The sequence below is a fragment of the Corythoichthys intestinalis genome, chromosome 15 (assembly GCF_030265065.1).
Source record: "Corythoichthys intestinalis isolate RoL2023-P3 chromosome 15, ASM3026506v1, whole genome shotgun sequence".
Lineage (NCBI taxonomy): Eukaryota > Metazoa > Chordata > Actinopteri > Syngnathiformes > Syngnathidae > Corythoichthys > Corythoichthys intestinalis.
Genome location: NC_080409.1, coordinates 35367631 through 35388249, shown reverse-complemented (window position 1 = coordinate 35388249; position 20619 = coordinate 35367631). Strand labels below are relative to the sequence as shown.

At 37.2% G+C, this 20619-nt stretch overlaps 1 protein-coding gene across 1 annotated transcript; it reads right to left on the bottom strand.

The window, feature by feature from the left end:
- Nucleotides 1–891: 891 nt before the first annotated feature.
- yju2 (YJU2 splicing factor homolog) lies at nt 892–14690 on the bottom strand. The gene is made up of 8 exons (XM_057858949.1): nt 14553–14690; nt 14249–14349; nt 10733–10877; nt 10530–10664; nt 6050–6231; nt 5825–5984; nt 5598–5745; nt 892–2104 (listed from the first exon to the last, which is right to left on the bottom strand). Exons 1-8 carry the CDS (start codon nt 14574–14576, stop codon nt 1995–1997), a joined length of 1005 nt encoding a protein of 334 aa, XP_057714932.1. The 5' UTR covers nt 14577–14690; the 3' UTR covers nt 892–1994.
- Between the last annotated feature and the right edge of the window lie 5929 nt (nt 14691–20619).

Here is a 20619-nt window from a genome sequence, read left to right as displayed (position 1 = left end):
CTCCAGAAGATTGTCTTAATCTGATGATATTATGGACATTCAATGATAAAATGTCTAATTTCTTGTAATTTTGAGAAACGAGACAATGCAGTTTTCCACCCAAATTTTGCTTCAGAAATATACATATCAATAAAATGCATGTTATACTCAAAAAATTGAGGTACTTAGTAGAGCTGGGAATCTTTGGGCACCTAACGATTCGATTACGATTCAGAGGCTCCGACGATTCGATTATAAAACGATTATTGATGTACCCCCCCCCTTTTTTTTTTTTTTTTTTTTTTTTAATGTTTTGTACATTAGTTCCAAAATTGTTCAAAAATCCTCTCAGGCTTTAAGATGGCGGCTGTTTACTTACGCTGGAAAGTCTGTCATTTCGCATCTCTGTTCAATAATACATGTTCTAACACTGACGTCGTATGTCATTTTGCATCCACTTCTACATATATATGATATATACTGTAGCCGTATGTTTGTAGCAACTAGCAACTGGGCGTTGTTTGTAGCGGCTGTCAGCAGCAGTCAGGTATGATTGTTTTTTTTATCTAGCGGCATGAGTTGAACATGACATTTACTCTCGGTCCGTTCCTCATTGCGTCCCAAAGACCGCGCTGACTGTGTTTTACTTCCGCTTTACCTGGTATAATTCAATAATCGGAATTTGGATATTTGTGAATCGTTCTCGAATCTTCCACGGCCGAATCGCGAATAATCTAAGAATCGGAAATTTCGCACGCCTCTCGTACTTAGTCCTATGCTCAAGAGTCTTGTGCTCTAGAGCCACATGCGGCTCTTTAGCACTGCCCTAGTGACTCCCTGGAGCTTTGTCAAAAATGTTTGAAAATGGAAAAAGATGGGGCAGGGAAATATATTTTTTGTTTTAATACAAACATGACACAGACATTCTTCTAATTCATTAATATTGTTTTGAGGTTCAACTCGAGGCGGCAGTGTACAACAGAGTAGTCACATGGTGCATCATTCTCTATACAATGCACTGCAGGGAAAATAAACATTTAATCATGAAGATTCATTATGTATTTTTAGCCAACTTAGTCATTTTGATAGTAAGCTAATATCCAGGGCCGGCCCAGGCCATTTGGGGGGACCCTAAGCAAAATAATGCCAAGGGGCCCATATTTTTGGCCCACCATTTCGTCACTGTGTACTGTGAAACCCATACAGGCAATCCAACCCATACATCCATATTTTGTATATTAATCAGATTTTGTTGCACTGCATACTTCAAACTTCTCACCCCAAATGATTGTCAGTACTTACAGTAGATGGCGCCCAACCGTTTTCCAAAAGAGGAAAAGTTAATGAAGAACTTTTATTTTTTAAGCTTGTAATCAAGTATCAAAACTCACAAAAGTCAAATAAAGCAAACTGTAGTAAACTGATGTTTGCATAGATAAACGGCAATGCGCGCCACATTTTCACGATGCTCTATTAACAACGTATAAAATGAAGTTGCCAGATTGGGGGCCCCCTAGTGGTCAGGGGCCCTAAGCAGCTGCATAGTCTGCGTATAGGCTGGGCCAGCCTTGCTAATATCGATACATACAGCGTGTATTGCCTTCATTATAAGGCTTAATTTTTTCCGGCTCTTGACATTTTTTGTTTGTTATTTTGGTCCAATATGGCTCTTTCAGTATTTTGGGTTGCCGACCGTTACTCAAGACCAAACTATTTGGGACCAGAACTCACTTAAGTCCGAGACTTTTGGGACAAAGATGAGACCAAGAAAGTAAAAATGCATTCTAAAAAATAGAAAAATGGATATAATTTGTTAGGGTTGCAGTCATTTACAGGGGTGGTGGAGTCCTCAGTAACACAAAAATTGAAGAGAAATAGTCATGAATAATAAATATTGTTTGTCAGAAGAGTTCACAAAAATTCAGTTCCATTCATAATGAATTTATTAGAACGCTAAAAGATGTTTAATGAACCGCATGGTTCCATACGTATATACTGTATGTGCATGATGATCGTCATTCACTGTCATTGCTCTCGCTGTCAGAGTAAGCACCCAGCAGGCTGAGCGAGGAGGACCCGTTTGGGACGGCAGCAGATGGAGTTGAAAGGTTATCCGTCTTTGGGTCTATAAAGGAGAAAAAAAAATAGCAAAACAGTTTGGAGTTACAATCACTTCACGTAAATTGATAAATATTGCCATTTTGTGACAAGAGAGCAGTTGGATCTTGAAGATATAAACAAAGGGTAACTGCCGGTATGGAAAACTGAGTCCCTAGCACAAGGGTGGGCAAACTATCCCACAAAGGGCCGCAGAGGGTGGAGGTGCGACGTTTTTGCTGTAAAAAGTTTTGTTTGTGCTGCTACCGGTTTTAAGATATTTACAATTCTTTTATAGGTCGATCTGAGGTTAACCAGCCCCACATTTTGATTAAAAATGGCTCAAAATGGTGTCAATGTTTCTGCTTCGTTTGTGCTGCTGTCTTTTTTGAGATCTTAATTTCGAATGATGACGTCAAAAAGCCTCCCATTTATTGCAAAATGGAACCGAACTAAACCGGAACTGGAACCGAGCTGTCCCGACTAGTCGACATAGTCGACGTCATCGATGACGTAAATCCGTCGACGAGCACATCCCGTCGACGGTAAATGAAGGGTTAAAAAAAATATATGCGCGGAAAGTTCAGAATGTCGGATGCTCTGTATGCAATCGGGGAAAGCGGCACAAAGCCAAAAAAGCGCACCAGAGTGTCCAAAACATTGACTTATTTCAAAGAAACAAAGGAGGGTACACTCTTCTGTCCTGTCTCTTCAATGCCAAGCTTGACTGCACGTCGGCCGTGAATAAACACCTCAAGCGCCGTCACCGTTTGTAAATTTTTTTTTTTTTTTTGTACACCAGAGGGTGCTGTCGCCTTACTAAATAATAATGTTTCATTGACAATGGGCCTATAAGTGCTATAAGTATTGTTCTTAATGCTAACTGAAAGGTTTATTTCATGTTATGATATAGAAAATTATTTAAGGTTAAAAGGTCATAAATATATACTAATATATACTCAAGGGAGAGATTGTCAATGATAAGGTAATAAATTAAGGTAAAGGCAATTCATTGATATATAAATAAGGTTTAAAAGGAAAAAGGTGAAAAGTTTTCGTTAATTTCTAATTGTGTTGTTTTATTTGTGTGCACTGTAGCTCTTACGGTGTGATTACATCAAGGATGGAATAAAAGTTGTAAACCATCAGTTTAAGAGACCATGTTTTCAATCGGGATGCTACACTAGTTAATTCTATCAGCATTTGAACTCATTGTTTATTTGTGATTTATTATTGTTATTTACGTGTTTATTTGTACTTTAATAAATAATTTAAGTGTTCCAGTATGTTTTTTTGTGAACTGATAAGTGTCAACAAAAATTTCATTGCTAAATTAGTAAACAAAACAAAACAAAACAAACAAACAAACAAACAAAAAAATATATATATATATATATATTTTTTTAAATTATTAGATTAGTCGACTAATCGTAAAAATAGTCGGCTGACTAATCGGGAGAAAATTAGTCGTTTGGGACAGCCCTAAACCGAACTGGTGCCATTCGTTTATGCTGCATTTGTGCTGCAAAAAATTGTGCTGCTATCGTATTATAGATATTGAGATATTAATTTCGAGAGATGACGTGACTCGCAGCCCACCATCTAGAGCAAAATAGAAATAGCCGATAAATCGGGCCGGTATTTGGAAATTTGACGTATTTCGGTATCGGTCATTTTTTATTTAAAACTAAGGATAGGGACTAGGATTTGCACCATTTTTTAGAGGTTTGGAATTGGGTGAAGAGGATCGGGTTTTTATTTTACAGTGCTGGCCAAAAGTATTGGAACCCTTGCAATTCTGTCAGATCATGCTCAATTTCTCCCAGAAAATGATTGCAATTACAAATGCTTTGGTATCAATATCTTCATTTATTTTGCTTTCAATGAAAAAAAATAAAAAATGAAAAAAATAAAAAAATCATTATCATTTTACACGAAACTCCAAAAATGCGCCGGACAAAAGTATTGGCACACTTTGAAAAATCATATGATGCTTCTCTAATTTGTATAATTAACAGCACCTGTTACTTACCTGTGGTACATAACAGGTGGGGGCAATAACTAAATCACACTTGCAGCCAGTTAAAATGGATTAAAGTTGACTCAACCTCTGTCGTGTCCTTGTGTGTACCATATTGAGCATGGAGAAAAGAAGATGAAAGAACTGTCTGAAGACTTGAGAACCAAAATTGTGAGGAAGCATGGGCAATCTCAAAGCTACCCATCTTCAAAGACCTGAATGTTTCTGTGTATACACTGTGTGCGCAGTGTCATCAATAAGTGTGAAGCCCATGGCACTGTGGCTAAACTCCCCAGATGTGGACGGAAAAGAAAAATTGATGAGAGATTTCAACGAAAGATTGTGCGGATGGTGGATAAAGAACCTCGACTAACATCCAAACAAGTTCAAGCTGTCCTGCAGTCCAAAGGGTACAACAGTGTCAACTATCCGTCAGCGTCTGAAAGAAAAGGGACTCTACGGTGGATACCCAGGAAGACCCCATTTCTGACCCAGAGACATAAAAAGTCCGGCTGGAGTTTGCCAAAACTTACCTGAGAAAGCCAAAAACGTTTTGGAAGAATGTTATCTAGTCAGTTGAGACAAAATTAGAGCTTTTGGGAAAAGGCATCAACATAGAGTTTACAGGGGAAAAAACATGGTCCCCACAGTCAAACATGGCAGAGGTTTCCTGATGTTTTGGGGTTGCTTTGCTTCCTCTGGCACTGGACTGCTTGACCATGTGCATGGCATTATGAAGTCTGAAGACTACCAACAAATTTTGCAGCATAATGTGGGGCCCAGTGTGAGAAAGCTGGGTCTCCCTTAGAGGTCATGGGTCTTCAAGCAGGACAATGACCCAAAACAGACTTCAAAAAGCAATCGAAAATGGTTTGAGAGAAAGCACTGGAGACTTCTAAAGTGGCCAGCAATGACTCCAGACCTGAATCCCGTGGAAACCCTGTGGAGAGATCTGAAAATGGCAGTTTGGAGAAGGCACCCTTCAAATCTCAGAGATCTGAAGCAATTGGCCAAAGAAGAATGGTCTAAAATTACAGCAGAGAATTGTAAGAAACTCATTGATGGATATCGGAAGCGGTTGTTCGCAGTTATTTTGTCTAAAGGTTGTACTACGAAGTATTAGGCTGAAGGCGCCAATACTTTTGTCCGCCCTATTTTTAAGGTTTTGTGTGAAATGTTAATGATTTAATTTTTTTTTTTCATTCTCTTTTGTGTTTTTTCATTGCAAGCAAAATAAATGAAGATATTGCTACCAAAGCATTTGTAATTGCAATCATTTTCTGGGAGAAACTGAGCATTATCTGACAGAATTGCAGGGATGCCAATACTTTCGACCAGCACTGTAATTGGTCCCATAACCAGACTCCTTATTTAATCACTCATACTGTATCTCAAACTATCTTTTCCGACTGAAATGAATGGAAATGTCATTCTATTTTTAAGCTTTTTTTTTAAAAGTTCTATTATTTTGACCCATGATCCACAAAATCAGGGCTGTTACCTGATATACTCGTGGCAGAGGTCTTAATTTGACCTGTTACCACCGATTTCTTCCGCACGATGAGTGAGCCGAGAGCGTTGCCCGTGCCCAGCGTGCCCACGCTCTTCTCCCAAGTTTCCACCTTGGCCTTCTTTACCGATACGGGCCTCTGTGGGGAAAAAAAATGGAGCAATATTTTCCTGTCAGTGGCAAAAATGGCAGCGACAACAGGGTATTATTCTACCTACGTTCATTTCGGTGGCTTTTTCAGCAGTGAGGATGTCTGTGGGATTTTCACTCGTGGAGGTTTTCTGTGATCGGACGTCTGTGCCGTGTCTGTCGGTCTCCTCTTCGTTCTCGGAGTCTGAGTCTCGCAGTCTTTTCACAAGTGCTCGCTCCAACATGTCTCTGCGCAATAGAGTTCAGTTTACAAAGAGTCGGAAATGTCGACTGTAATGTCATCTGCCTTTTACTTGGTCTCCCTCTCGTCCTCCTCCTTTTCACGCTCCCTCTCTCTCTTCTCCAGCTCCCGGTACTGGCCGAGCATTCCCTCAAAGTCCACCTGGGCCTGCCTTTGGTTCAGCTCCTTCAGTTCCTGGAGGTTCTCCAGCACCTCCATCTCCATCTTGGAATCCCGCGTACGGTTCTCCAGCACCTGGCAAGCGGAACCACGGAGAACTGGTACATTAGCTCCTGTTTTGTGGCCAAAATATTTTGTGACTAAATGTAGCACTTTGACATCTTGTGTCAAAACCAACATTTTGATAGTCAAATAAAACAATTTTCTCAAAAATACACGCCAGGCCTCCAGACTAACATTTTTTACTAAGAGCACAGTGGCCCTAACTTAGAATTTTATGAGCGCAAGTGGAAGATTCAGGGCGCACACTGTAAATCGACAAGTTTTCCTCTAATGTTCAATGTTTAACCGATAAATACTTTCATAATAAATGCATAAAACTACCAACTTTTGCTTTTGTTTCAAAATTTGACCATTTTGACCTCAAAACATATTCCTAGCTTTATGCATACAAAAAAAATTAAAGGATAATTAAAGGCCGTTTACAGGTCAACAGTAACAGTAATGTCCATATTGTTTAGATAAAGGTGCTGCAAAGGCAAACATTAAAAAACTCTTGGGCTGCAGCTTTCGAATATGTTAGTAATCGAGTATTTGACTGAAAATTCTATCGATTAATCGGATAAAACTTTTAAAGTAAAGAGCAATCATAAATATACATGAGAAAACAAGACATTTCATCTAATAATGAACCATTTTCAGTCAATCAATGTCTTTATTTTCGATGTACATTGTTGAAAACAGCCAACAAATGCATCTCATATGTGACTAGAAAAAATAAATTCACTGCTTTCACTCAAAAAACTTCTAGATTTTATATAAAAAAAAAAAAAAACATCTTACGTCCCACCTAAAAACGTCATTACACTTGATAACACACATCACTTAATATCGTATTGGCCCGAATATAAGATGGTGTTTTTTTGCATTGAAATATGACTGAAAAAGAGGGGGTCGTCCAATATTCGCGGTGTGGACATTATACCCATTCGCAACGCTAGATGGCGCCAGATATCATTGAAGCAATGTTGTCCTGAGTGACAGAGCTCAGCTACGCTCCCGATTTACGACGCTAGATGGCGCCAAATATCATTGAAGCGGTGTTCTGTTATGACAGATCTCAGTTACTCTCAAATGTAACCGGTTTGCATGATTTTATTGCAATGTTTTTCCTTATTCAGATTCGTTTCAAGACTAAAGTTACAGTTAGACTTCACTTTGATGGTTAATGCAGTTATTGCAATTTTGTCGTTTATCACAATAGATTGGTTTATTTACATTTCAAAAACCAGAAGCCATTTATTTACGAATGTGATTGCACTTTAGTTTACATCAGAGCTGCAGCTATCGAATATTTTAGTAATCGAGTAATCGACTGAAAATTCTATCGATTAATCGAGTAATCGGATAAAACAAATATTTTTAGGTGAAGAGCAATTATAAATATACATGAGAAAACAAGACATTTCATCTAATTTTGAACCATTTTCAGTCAATCAATGTCTTTATTTTCGATGTACATTGTTGAAAACAGCCAACAATTGCATCTCAGATGTAACTAGAATAAAAAAATTAAAAAAAAAAGACTAATTCACTGATTTCACTCCAAAAACTTTTAGATCTTATAAAAAAATATATATATATTTCTTACCTAAAAATGCCATTACGCTTGATAACCCACATCACTTAAAAGTTAGGATTTTTTCCCCACGTGTTTCAATTGAATTTCTATTTGTGTCAAGCTATTTTTAAGTCCTAGTTAAGTTTTAAGTTAGTCTAAACTGTAAGTAGTGATAGGATTTTGAGTTTTTGCAGTGTTCAAAATAAATGTATGATACCTGCTGTATTGGAGCACATTAGGGACCAGTGGTATTTGGTGTTTTATCCAGCAATGACTACTGAGCTAAAACTGATAGCTAGCATTATTAAGTTTTTATTTTACACCCTCATCACTCCACAGCGCTATGTTATGTTAAAGCCTGTATGTAAGACGCTATAGCCACGCATCGACAGTGGTCATAATTAATAGAAACCTATCCCTCCGCAGGGTTAACGTTACGTGAGCGAGTGTCAGTATTTATTAGCGCTTAGCGCTCTTTATTAGCGCTTAGCGCTGTACTGCTTTAAGATGGCGGCTGTTTACTAACGCCGCTGACTCTGTCATTTCGCATCTAGTTCAACATACATGTGATTTCTGATAGACGCATAAGACGCTACCTGCTACCACTACAGCATCATGCGGGCTAGTTTTTAGCAACGTCGGCGTCGTTTGTAGCAGCTGTCGGCTGCAGTAAGTTTTTTTTTTTAATTGCCTCTTCCTTTACGCACGTGACATCAGCGCGTTGTCCTGCATTAAAAGTAGTCTGGGCAAAACGTGATGCTTAGAGCTGTCAAAATTAAACGATTACTCGAGGTGAATAAAATTACTCGGATCAGTTTTTAAACTCGAGTTACTCGAGTTGCTCGAGTATTTGTTTCAGCTCTAGTTTACATATTTAAATGTTCAGATATTAAGTTTTGAATGAGGCAAATAACATGCTTTTTCTCTAAATATATTGTTAAAATCATTTGTTTCGGATGTACTGTAATTATTATCTGTATAAAAATTAATTTGGTGTTCAAAAAGTCTTTTTTCAAACTTGAGTCTTGAAAAAGAGGGGGTCGTTTATAATCAGGGCCGTCTTATATTCGGGCCAATACGGTAGTTGGGTGTTTTTCCCCACATTTTTAAATTGAATTTCCATTTGTGTCAAGCTATTTTTAAGTTCGAGTTAAGTTTTAAGTTAGTCTAAACTCTAAGTCCTGAAAGGATTTTGAGTTTTTGCAGTGTTCAAAATAAATGTATGATACCTGCTGGATGGGATCACATTAGGGACCAGTGCTACTTGGTGTTTTATCCAGCAATGACTACGGAGCCAAAATTGACAGCTTTATTACGTTTTTATTTTACACCCTCATCAGTCTACAGCGCCATGTTTTTACAGATTAAATAAAGCCTGTATGTAAGACACGTTAGCCACGCATCGACAGTAGTCATAATTAATAAAAACCTAGCCCTCCGTAGGGCTGACGTTACGTGAGCATGGGACAGTAACAATAGTCTTATTCATAAACGCTGAGAAGTCTACTGCTCTAAGATGGCGGCTGTTTACTCATGCCGCCGAGTCTGTCATTTCGCATCTAGTTCTATATACATGCGATAACAATGAGATGCATAAGATGCTACCTGCTACCACCGTAGCATCATGCGGGTGTAGTTTTTAGCAATGTTGGTATAGTTTGTAGCGGCTGTCGGTTGCAGTCAGATATCATTGCTTCTTCCTCTACACATCTGCACGTTGTCCCGCTTTAAAAGTAGTCTGGGCAAAACGTGATCCTTAGAGCTGGCAAAATTAAACGATTCCTCAAGGTGAATAACATTACTCGGATCAGTTTTTAAACTCGAGTTACTCGAGTATTCGTTTAAGCTCTAAAAAACTCCTTCCATAATAGAAATAATGACAATGCTCCACTTTGTCGTCGAGGTTTACACGGTTGAATATACAAAACTTAATATTGGTGGCATCTGTCTCCGGGGTTACCAGATCGGAAAAACAGTCTCCAGTCCAATTATACCTTTAAAGGGATCCACAGATAGAAAGACTTTTAGTTCTTAAAAGAAAAACATTATTATGAGTTAAAATAATTTGATATGAAAAACCCTCTTGATGTTTTTGTTTTTAGACAATTTGTAAAATTATTTTAACTAGTAGGTCGCCATTGTTATTGACGTCGCAGGGCGGTGACGTCACATCGTTACGCTGCCGGGCTTCCAGAGTATGACTCTAGCGACATAAACATGCCCCCTGTTCAACCCTTTCAATTTGAACCCGAGAGGAACATTAATGAGCATGATACAACTGTTGATATTTGACAATGAGCAGCAAAAGCAAAATGAATAGGAAAGACGGGATGAGATCAGACGAGAGTATGACAAAACCGGTGTTCTGCCAAAATGTGCTACACCGGCGAAGACAAACTACGTCATCACCCCGAGCGTCCATTGCACGCATAAATATTATTGATTTTTAAATCCATTGCAATATTTTATGTGTTTCTGATAACATTTTAGTAAAAGAGAACAAATGTCAATTTAAATTTTTTTTTTTCAATTTGTTCCAGTTCAATTAAAAAAAACTGCCAAAATTACAACCTTTCAAGGTAAGATTTCGTCAAAAGTAGCCAGAATTATTATTATCATTATGTGTAAACTGACTTTTCTTTTGATTATTGTCCCCGATTATTGGTACCTATGTATTGAATATTCGAACTAAACATGTTCAATCAATCAATCAATCAATGAAGCCAAGTATTGTGGTTTTACATGCGCTCACCTTCATGGGATTGTTCAGTTCCTCGTCCTCTCGCTCCTGCTGGATTCGCTTCTCTTCCTCCTCAATCAGTTTCTCTGCTTGGAAGTTTCGGGTGGCACCGTGTTCCACGGCGTAGTCTGTGTTCTCCGGGTCGGTCTGGAATTACGTGTGAACAGCTTTCAACGACAGCCCTTTTCAATCGTCATGTTCACGCTTCTGCTCACCTTGAAGGTAATCTCCGCCAGGCAGCGTGTGCACTTGATGTAAAAGCGAAAGATGGGCAGTCCCATGTACAATTGATTCTGGACTGTCTCTTTACGTGCGTTGAACTTCTTTCCCTTGTAGATATACTCGCCGCATGTTTTGCACCTGTACATAATCAAAGTTATTGCAAAAAAAAATAATAAAGCTAATCACTTTGAAGACTATATCTTTTGTCTTTGTAGTAGTGTATTCGATCAAATATAGGTTTTTTTTATAATTTGCAAATCATTGTTTTCAGTTTTTATTCATGGTTTGCATAACTACCAACTTGATTTCAATAAGTCACATTTAGACATGTGCCGATTTCCAGTTTCAAGGTATGACGTGGTATGAAAATGTCAAGGTTTCAAAACAGCAAACATTTTCCGTCATACCATCTCTAAGGTATTAGCTAATTTTTATGTCCCAAAAATGCATGGAAAAACCCCTCGGTCGCAGCTGCAAGGCTCAACCCTCCCCCACCGGTTGTTGCTCAGTGTCAATGAGTCAGCTGTGCTACACGATGGCTGGAGGAGGTGAAACGTAGGAGTGGAAACTAGGGCTGTCCCAAACGACTAATTTCCTCCCGATTAGTCAGCCGACTATTTTTACGATTAGTAGACTAATCTAATATTTTTTTTTTTTTTTTTTTTTTACTAATTTAATAATGACATTTTTGTTAAAGCTTATTAATTCACAAAAAACATTTTGGAACACCTAAATTCTTTATTAACGTATGAATAAATAACATAAATATCAATAATCACAAACAATGAGGTCAAATGCTGCTGGCATTAACTAGAGCAAAAAAATGTAAACGGAAACACTGACTTCACCTTTTTAACAGGAGTCAAAACAATTCTTACTCTTTTTGCGGTATGTCATTGTCTATATTGTTCTAAACGTTAAAATGAATTGCAATGTCCCGGACAATCATTTTCAGAATACTTTGTGCGAGTTCAGATGCTCTTTCTGGTGTGCATTCCGCATTTTTGGGGGAGGGGAAAAACTGTTCAACTTTTGTTTGTTTTGACCTGAAAATAAACCAGAGGGCACACTGAAATATCACCACAATTATTTTGAATGACAGGCACATATAGTCATAGTAACAAATATTAAATATATAGTATTAATTTTATAGTATACTACTATATGTATATACACAATAATACTTTATAATATAAAGTAACTAACATTAGTGCAGTCATGGATTACAGTAAGCAGGCCAGTGCTGTGTTTCCATAAATGTCATAAATGTATGTATATACAGGATATATATATATATATTTTTTTTTTCCCCACGTGGGACCTTCCATTATCCTAATACATAAAGGCAACTTTAATTTTTAAAAAATTGTTAGAAAGTTGTATGGACTTACAATCCGCTAGCTTGTTGTTTCCTGTTGTTTTCCGAAACACACCTGGGTGACGGCGCTTCAAAAGTTCGTTCATAGCCGACGTGCTACCGTGGTATGCCAGCTCAGCTTAGCAAAGAGTACACACAGTGGCACCCTCCATATTTTCCTTGAAATAATTTCAGGCTCTGGCTAGTCTGGTCCGCTTTTTTGGCTTAATGCCGCTTTCACCGTGTTACCAATTCTGCCCTTCTTGGTAATTGGCGGTGTTTTCAACTGCTCGCCGTAGTGACGAGTGAACCGGCGATTCACTTGACTCGTTGTCGTCTGTTCGTCCGATTTCCTCCTCAGGAAGGCGGCAGCGTGCATAAAAACACCGAGAGGCGTCGGATGGCTTTTTTTGGATACTTTTATTGACCAAAACAAAAACGTGGGGGATGCAGCCACTTAACTCCGCGCTGCCCGCGCACTTTTCCAACTCTCACCGATCTCGTTCCCTCCCTCTCTCGCTCGCCCACTTTCTTTCCGTCCGCTCAATCTGACAATTCCGGTCACATTGATAATAACAGCGGCCTCCTTGGGGTGCCGGTAACAACCGCTTGCATCGCGAGCACCCGCCATTCTAAACTTTATCTGCATGTATTTTTTTTTAACCCGTCATTACCTTTCGACGGTATGTTTTGCCCGTCGCCGCATTTACGTCATCGATGACGTCGACAACGTCGACTAGTTGGGACAGCTCTAGTGGGAACCTCTTGGTACCTCACGATACGATACGGTTTGCGATACAAAGCCCATGATAACGATGACCTGACGATATGGCGATACAACGATTATCGATACATTGGTCAGGAAATCATTCTAGGATATTCTAAAATCAACTAATAAACAGAAAAATCAAGCTTCTGCTGTGAATTAGAATGAGTTTATCACTAGTAGACGTTCAATCCGTTTGAAATGGGAGGGATGGCAGCGACCCTCCCTATGGCCGTCAACAGCAGACAATGCCAGGCAATGAGGTAATTTTGGGCCACTTAAGGTCATTTACCTGTTGATTTTCAATTACTTCCTGTTGATTTTGGGGTATTTTATGGGTCACTTCCTGTTTATTTTGTGTTACAGAACAGGAAGTGACCTGGGAATCACCCAAATTAATTGGCAGTGACTCAAACTCGACAGGAAATGACCTGGAAATGCCCTAAAATGAACAGCAAGTGACCTGTAAATGCCCTGAAAATCTGACAGAATGACTGTGAATGCTTTGGTGGCTGCATACTCTAATGCTGCACTATCAAGGCAGCCTTTGAGTTAACAGAGACACTTATGGTGGAAGATTTTGGTAGCAACTTTAAAAAATTTTTTTTTTAAAAAGACATTGACACCTTTTTAAAATGATATCTCGATTCTTGTATTCTCATATCGATAACGTTTTGGGATACAAAGTATCATGATATATCACAATTTCGATATTTTTGTCACACCCCTAGTGAAACGCCTGCATTTTTCCCCCATTGAAGAAAATGACATCGCTGATATGGGAATACTTTTGCTAAAGATAAGTTACAGACGGCCGCGGCTTAAAGGAGGAGGGCCACCCGACATGTAAAACATGTTTGCGGAGGGTGGCTGCCGAGAAAGCAATACCTCCAGTTTCATTTTGCATTTATACAAAATTAAAGTTTAGTAAACACTGTTATCAATGTTTCCCACCAGCTACGAGAGTTAACTCCAACGTGTTTAGTGTGTCTAGTGGCGGTAAAATGTTTTTCTGTGTTAAGAAAGAGAGTGTGCGAATAATGTAAACATGATACGAGTCATACACACATGCATTTTATGGAAACTAATTAAATTATTTTTGTTCTGATGGTAATAATGTTGAGCTGTGGCTTTAGGCTCACCTAAAGCATTGCATTCGTTTTAATTTTAATTAGAATATTTATTTGTTTTTTGTTTTTTTTTTGTATTTTAGCTCAACATTATACTTATGTTCCAATTTTGTTATGTTTTAAAAAATAAAATTCCTGTTCGATAGAAAAAAGTTTTTTAACACATTCTAGAGCTGTAATTGCAATACCGGGATATTTTTCAACGAAAACTAGAAATTCTACTTTCGTCCTTAACGATCAACTGCTGTCCACTTACCTCATGTTGAATGGTGCCATCAATCTGACCACGTACTGACGATCTTTGGGTAGTTTAAGTTTGGGTATTTTGGCCGGATCAAAATCCGGAGGGTAGTATTTCTGTAAATGAAGTTAATACACAATCGTCAATGAAACCTGCATTGACATTTTAGTCCCATCCGAAAGTTGTTTATCGGAGCTAGCATATTGATGCAAGCCCACGAACTACTAGCACGAAACAAAATTGTTAATCATCCCCCGTGCATAACAAGCGCACACTATGAAAACAATTTAGTAGTTTAACAACTAGGCGTTTTACTTACATTTAATACTTTTCTTTCTGACATTTCTGCAGTCCCAAGATCGCCAAGTACTAAGTTATTGACGAATGTAAGCAAACTGGCCGACAGCAAACTTCCGGTTCCGCTCCTTTTTCTTCTTGTGGCTGTAAGAAACGTTGAGACACATTACCGCCACCTACTGGTACGGACGATCTCTCTTTAATGTCAATTAACTCAGACCTCAGACTAAATGAAATAAAATATTCTACTATTTAATCTTAAAAATAGTAAAAAGAAAAATGCAGTATCGTGTGATTTATTATTTTTAATGTAATAGAACAAAAAAGGGAAAACTGTAAATATCATTTTACTTGATAAATTTTAAAAATATTTTTTCATTCTAACTAGCACGATTGTGCCTCAGCACCATAGGCGGAGTTTGACTGACTGGGGCAGGGGGGGCACAACATGTTGTTGACACCGAACAGTGTCAGCAATAAAATTAACTTACAAGAATATTTATAATAACAAGTTGATAATGAGCGTTTTTTTTGTTTCCCATCATTCTTGAGGGGAATTCTAAATCAGGCTGTTTAGGCAATACTTTTCGCCAAGATCGTCATCCATTGAATATAGTACGCCCGCCGGTGCCGTGCCAATGTAGTCACCCCAGTCAAAAATTGTATCCCCTGGGCGGAGCCATATGGAGGTAGATTTGTGTCTTTATTATTCAATCACAAAAAAAGTGGCTTCAATTAAAAAAAAAAAAAACTTGCTTTAATCAAAATATATATTTTCAACCCAAAAAATGTCGCTTCAATCAAAAAAAAAAAAGTGTTTGAATGCAAAAATAAATTTGAAACTCAAAAAAATTTTTTCGTTTTTTTTTTTTTGATTGAAGTCTTTTTTTTTTTTTTTTTTTTTTTTTTTGATTGAAGCAACTTTTTGAAGCAACTTTTTGGATTGCAGTAATGTTGATTTGTGTTTGGGCCACATTTTGGCTAGGACAGTTTTGTCTTTATTATTCATTTTAAAAATATGTTGCTTCAAAAAAATATACATTTTCAAAAAGTGAAATCACTTCAATCAAAAAAAGAAACATTTCAATCAAAAAAAATTTTTTGAATGCGGAAAAATATATGAGATTGAAAATTTTGCATTTGAACACTTTATTTTCCATTGAAAAAGTTTTCTTTGTTTCAAGCAATCCTTTTTGTGCTTGGGCCATATTATGATTAGGACATTTGTGTCTAGATCATTCAATCCCCCCCAAAAAGTTGCTTCAATCAAAAAAAAAAAAAAAAAATTTCAATCAAAGAAAAAAAAAATCATTAAATTTCCCCCCCCCCCCAATGTATATATATATATATATATATATATATATATATATATATATATATATATATATATACATTTATATATTTTTTTTTATCATATGCAAAGCAATTGGCCGTCTAAGGTGCTCAAAAATAATTTTTGACCCATTATAAAAATATATTTTTTTGTTCATTTCATTCATTTTTGTTGCAGTTTTATTGCTTTACAACTTTTATATACATATAGGAAAGTCAATTACATGCAATGGAACTTTTCGGCCACCGGGGGGGGACTTGCCCCCCCCTTAAAATCCGCTTATGCTCAGCACACTAATATGCTGAAGCCCTCGACTGGTTTTGAAACTACAAGCGCAATACATCCACAACTAATTAATCAACTGTGATACAAAGAATTAAAAATTGGGCTATGAGGATGGAAAACACGCAGGAAGAGTTTTGAACCCCTCAACCTCAAAACTATGAGAAAGACAAGTGACCAAATTCTCTCTATCCTGCCCAGTTTTAAACTTTTCACTTAGAAAAATGTTTCCTGTTAAATTAAATCTTTACAATTGTAAAATACTAGTTTTGGACTGCTTCCTGTATGTAAATTGTTTTGCCAAGTTTTAACCGACATAAATTCACTCTATTAATTCCATCTGTTCAAGTACCGCAGACTCACCGATCCATCGCAACGACTCTCCACTGAGATCAGTGCTCAAACGACGGCTGCGCGCTGTAGTTCAAGTCCGGGCTGAGAAGCTGGAAGTGGTGCTCCAACGCCCTACTGGCTCCCTGGAGCTTTGTCAAAAATGTTTGAAAATGGAAAAAGATGGGGGCGGGAAATATTTATTTTTTATTTTAATATGGCCTCTGTAGGAGGACAAACATGACTCAAACATTCTTCTAATTCATTAATATTGTATTGAAGTTAAACTTGAGGCGGTATCGTACAACGGAGGAGTCACGTAGTGCGTCATTCTCTATAGGATGCACTGCAGGGAAAATAAACATTTAATCATGAAGGCTCATTATGTATTTCTAGCCAACACAGTCATTTTGATAGCTAGAATATAGCTAATATAGAGACCATAATTTTCAGACTATAAGCCGCTACCCTTTTCCCTCATTTTGAATCCTGGGACTTTTAGTCCAGTGCTGCTTATTTGATGATTTATTTGGGTTACTAGGTAACACGTTATTTGACAGTGGCGTCATAAGACTGCCATAAGACCGTCATAATTATGACATGAGACTATCATAGGCATTAATGAATACTTGTGATGGTTGTCATTTAGTTTCATCCGTCAAATTATGTCACTAACTTCATTTATGTCATCCACTCAAAAGTGAGATAATTTGCCGGATTACACAAAATGACACTGTCATAAGCATTCATTAATGGTCATGGCAGTGTCATGTCATAGTTACGATGGTCTTATGACAGTCTTATGGCGCCACTGTCAAATAAAGTGTTACCAAATACCATAGCTAGCATTCAATGGAACAACTAGAACAGTAACTGAAGAAATAATTATCACAGAACATGCATTTTGATTGTAATTGACATCTGTAGCGCTGCAATGCATACTAGGAGGCATGTTGGATGGCAAGTGTTGACAGCAGGTGGCAGCAGAGGTAGACTGTCTCTCCCAAGGGAGCAGTGATGGCCAAATGAAGCTTCTTGTAGCAATGAGTTTCATTCATCCATCATGGGTTTCATTTAGTCTTATGACAGTCTTATGATGCCGCTGTAAAATAAAGTGTTACTGGTTAATATCTTTTGGTATAAATAACCCATAATACAGTGAAGACAGCTGCGGCTTATATTCCAGTGCGGCTTATTTATGAACAAATGCGGTTTTCGTGTCAAATTTGGTGGGTGGCAGCTTATAGTCAGATGTGCCTTTTAGTCCGAAAATTATGATGCATAATGCATGTATTGCCTTCATTATAAGGCTTTTAATTTTTTGCCGCTCCAGACATTTTTTTGGGGGGTTTATTTTTTTGGTCCAATATGGCTCTTTCAATTTTTTGAGTTGCCGACCCCTTGGGCTATGCAGAGGATTAATTTGTTGGCACAGCTCCTACGGGGCCAATTCTGTGTTGTCTTTGTTGTTTGTTGTAGTTTTGTCCCTCGAGCTGTCCTGTGTTTGTACTGCCCTCTACTGGCAAATTCCTAACCTAAAGGAGGATACCTCGAACTGGTTTAAAATTCAGCAATTAATAATGATATTAAATGACAGGCCTTCAGCCTGTAAGAAAAGCAAAAAAATGTAAACAATAAGTAGATAACCTCTAATTTCTGTAAACATCGGTGAAAGCAGATGATTATCTCCTAATGAATCAAAATCCATATTGCACTTGATTTAGTAACGTTACATTTGGTCTGAGGTGGGTAGAGTAGCCAAAAATTTTACTCAAGTAAGAGGAGTGTTACTTCAAAATAGTATTACTCAAGTGCAAGTAAAAGTAGTCATCCAAAAAAATTACTCAAGTACAAGTAAAAAAAAAAGTATTTGATGAAAAAACTACTCTAGTACTGATTAATTCCTAATTGTAGGTATTTTTAAAACGATAGCATATTTTTCCTCAGCATAAGGTCATCGATATAAACTGTTATTATTATTACTATACTCTAACCTATTAGATGAGCATATTAGGCCAAAAATATACCAGAATTGTCGAACTCCGACTGACAAAATAGAAATGAAAATCACCCATCATAGATGACTGTCCTCTACATTTTCCACCATGAAACTAAAACTCGCTCTGCTTTTCTGTGGTCTGTCAGTGACAAATAAAAACATGGAGATAGTTTGAAATCCGCACTTTTATTTTTGACAGCAGCGCTCTATCTGAAATGCTTAATTTTTTTTTTTACGGTGCTTTAAAGACGCCACCTTTTGTGATGTTAGAACTCTGATGTGATCATAAGACTGGACTGGCAGCTTGTGTTGTGTGTGTTGATCAGAGGTGGATAGAGTAGCCACAAGTTTTACTCAAGTAAGAGTTGGATAACTTTAAAATAATATTACTCAAGTAAAAGTATAAATAGTCATCCAAAAATGTAATCAAGTACAATTACAAAAAAGTAGTTGGTGAAAAGAATACTCAAGTATTGAGTCACATTGTGAGTAACTGCTTACATTTTGTTTGATTTTTTTTTTTTTTTTTTTATAAACAATGGTATTTTTTTCAGCACAAAGTTATCAATATGAACTGTTGTGATAATGAGACTGTACAATAACCCATTACATAAGCACATTAAGACAAAAAAAACAACAACAAAAAAGTCATTAAATTCCGGCAAGAGAAAAAGAATGACAGAAATGAAGCATTAGTTCATCTAAAGACCATGAGTGCCCTCTAGTGGAGAAAAGACTCTCATTTGAATAGTCCCTATTATAAAATTAAACGGATCATATATCTCAGTTTTTCATGGTCAGTCGGTGCCAAATAAAAACTGGGAGAGAGGTTAAAATCTGCGCTTTGAAGTCATGTTTAGGGCGGCGCTCTATATCAAATACTTCATTTTTTACGGTGCTTTAAAGACGTCACATGAATGAACATGCTGGCGTGATCATAGAAAGGCAAGCTTGCATCTGATTGGTATAATGGAGTCATGTGTTTATTGTTGAGACGTCTCCTTGGTGAAATTGTTAAAGCTACTCTTGGCATCGCTGGCAAAAACAAAACAAAACAAATCTAATGTGTAGAATAAAGAGGAAAAATGTAATGACTCTTGTGCAGCCCAAACTATTGGATTAAGAGTGGCATTTTTTCTTCCCAAATCTATTCAGGTATAAGTAAGGCTTTGTAAAACTACTCTAACAAGTACATTTTTCTCAAAAAGTTACTCAAGTAAATGTAATGGAGTACATGTAACGCATTACTACCCACCTCTGAATAAGGTTTTGGAAATTGGTTCATGTTACTCAAAATTTGGATGGGTTACAGAGGTTGAACCCACTCAGAATTGCAGTCCATCCATTAACACATTGCTAGACGCAAAAATGATTAAATTCTCTTCAATTGTACATTTCAATGAATTTCAAAATGTTGTTTCTGACTTTTCATCTTTTCATCCGCCCCTTAATGCCAACACACCCCATCCCCGAGCAATGAAAAATAATACTCACTGTAAAGTAATATAATATTACAAATCATCACAAAGGAGCAGCCATTTGGCAAATAAATGTATATTTTTAATCAGATATTAGAGGCATTAGTACCAAAAAGGCACACAGACCGCTTGATAAAAATGATGAAAAATCTTTTTTTAAGCTACAAGTTGACAAAAACATGATTTTTTTTTTCCTGAAGAGATAGATCCTTTCACAGAAAGGATGACAGAAGAGGCGTCAAAGAGACTTAGAAAAGCATTGTGTTTCTTTTTTTAAAGGTTGTGTACCTTCATCATGACATAAGAAACCTGTCTGTTAAAAAGAGCATGTTTTAACCCACAAAATGTCAAAATAAAACACATTTTAGGAATACAGATCATAAAAAAAAGAAAAACAGCTGTTCAGACACTGCATTGTATTAAAAATGAACAATTAAAGCTGAGCAAGCTGCATGTTGACCGCTTTTGCACATTTTTGTCTTATTTATTGTACAATGACTGAAATACTCATAGATATCACAAATATACAGTGGGGCAAATAAGTATTTAGTCAACCACTAATTGTGCAAGTTGTCCCACTTGAAAATATTAGAGAGGCCTATAATTGTCAACATGGGTAAACCTCAACCATGAGAGACAGAATGTGAAAAAAAAAAACAGAAAATCA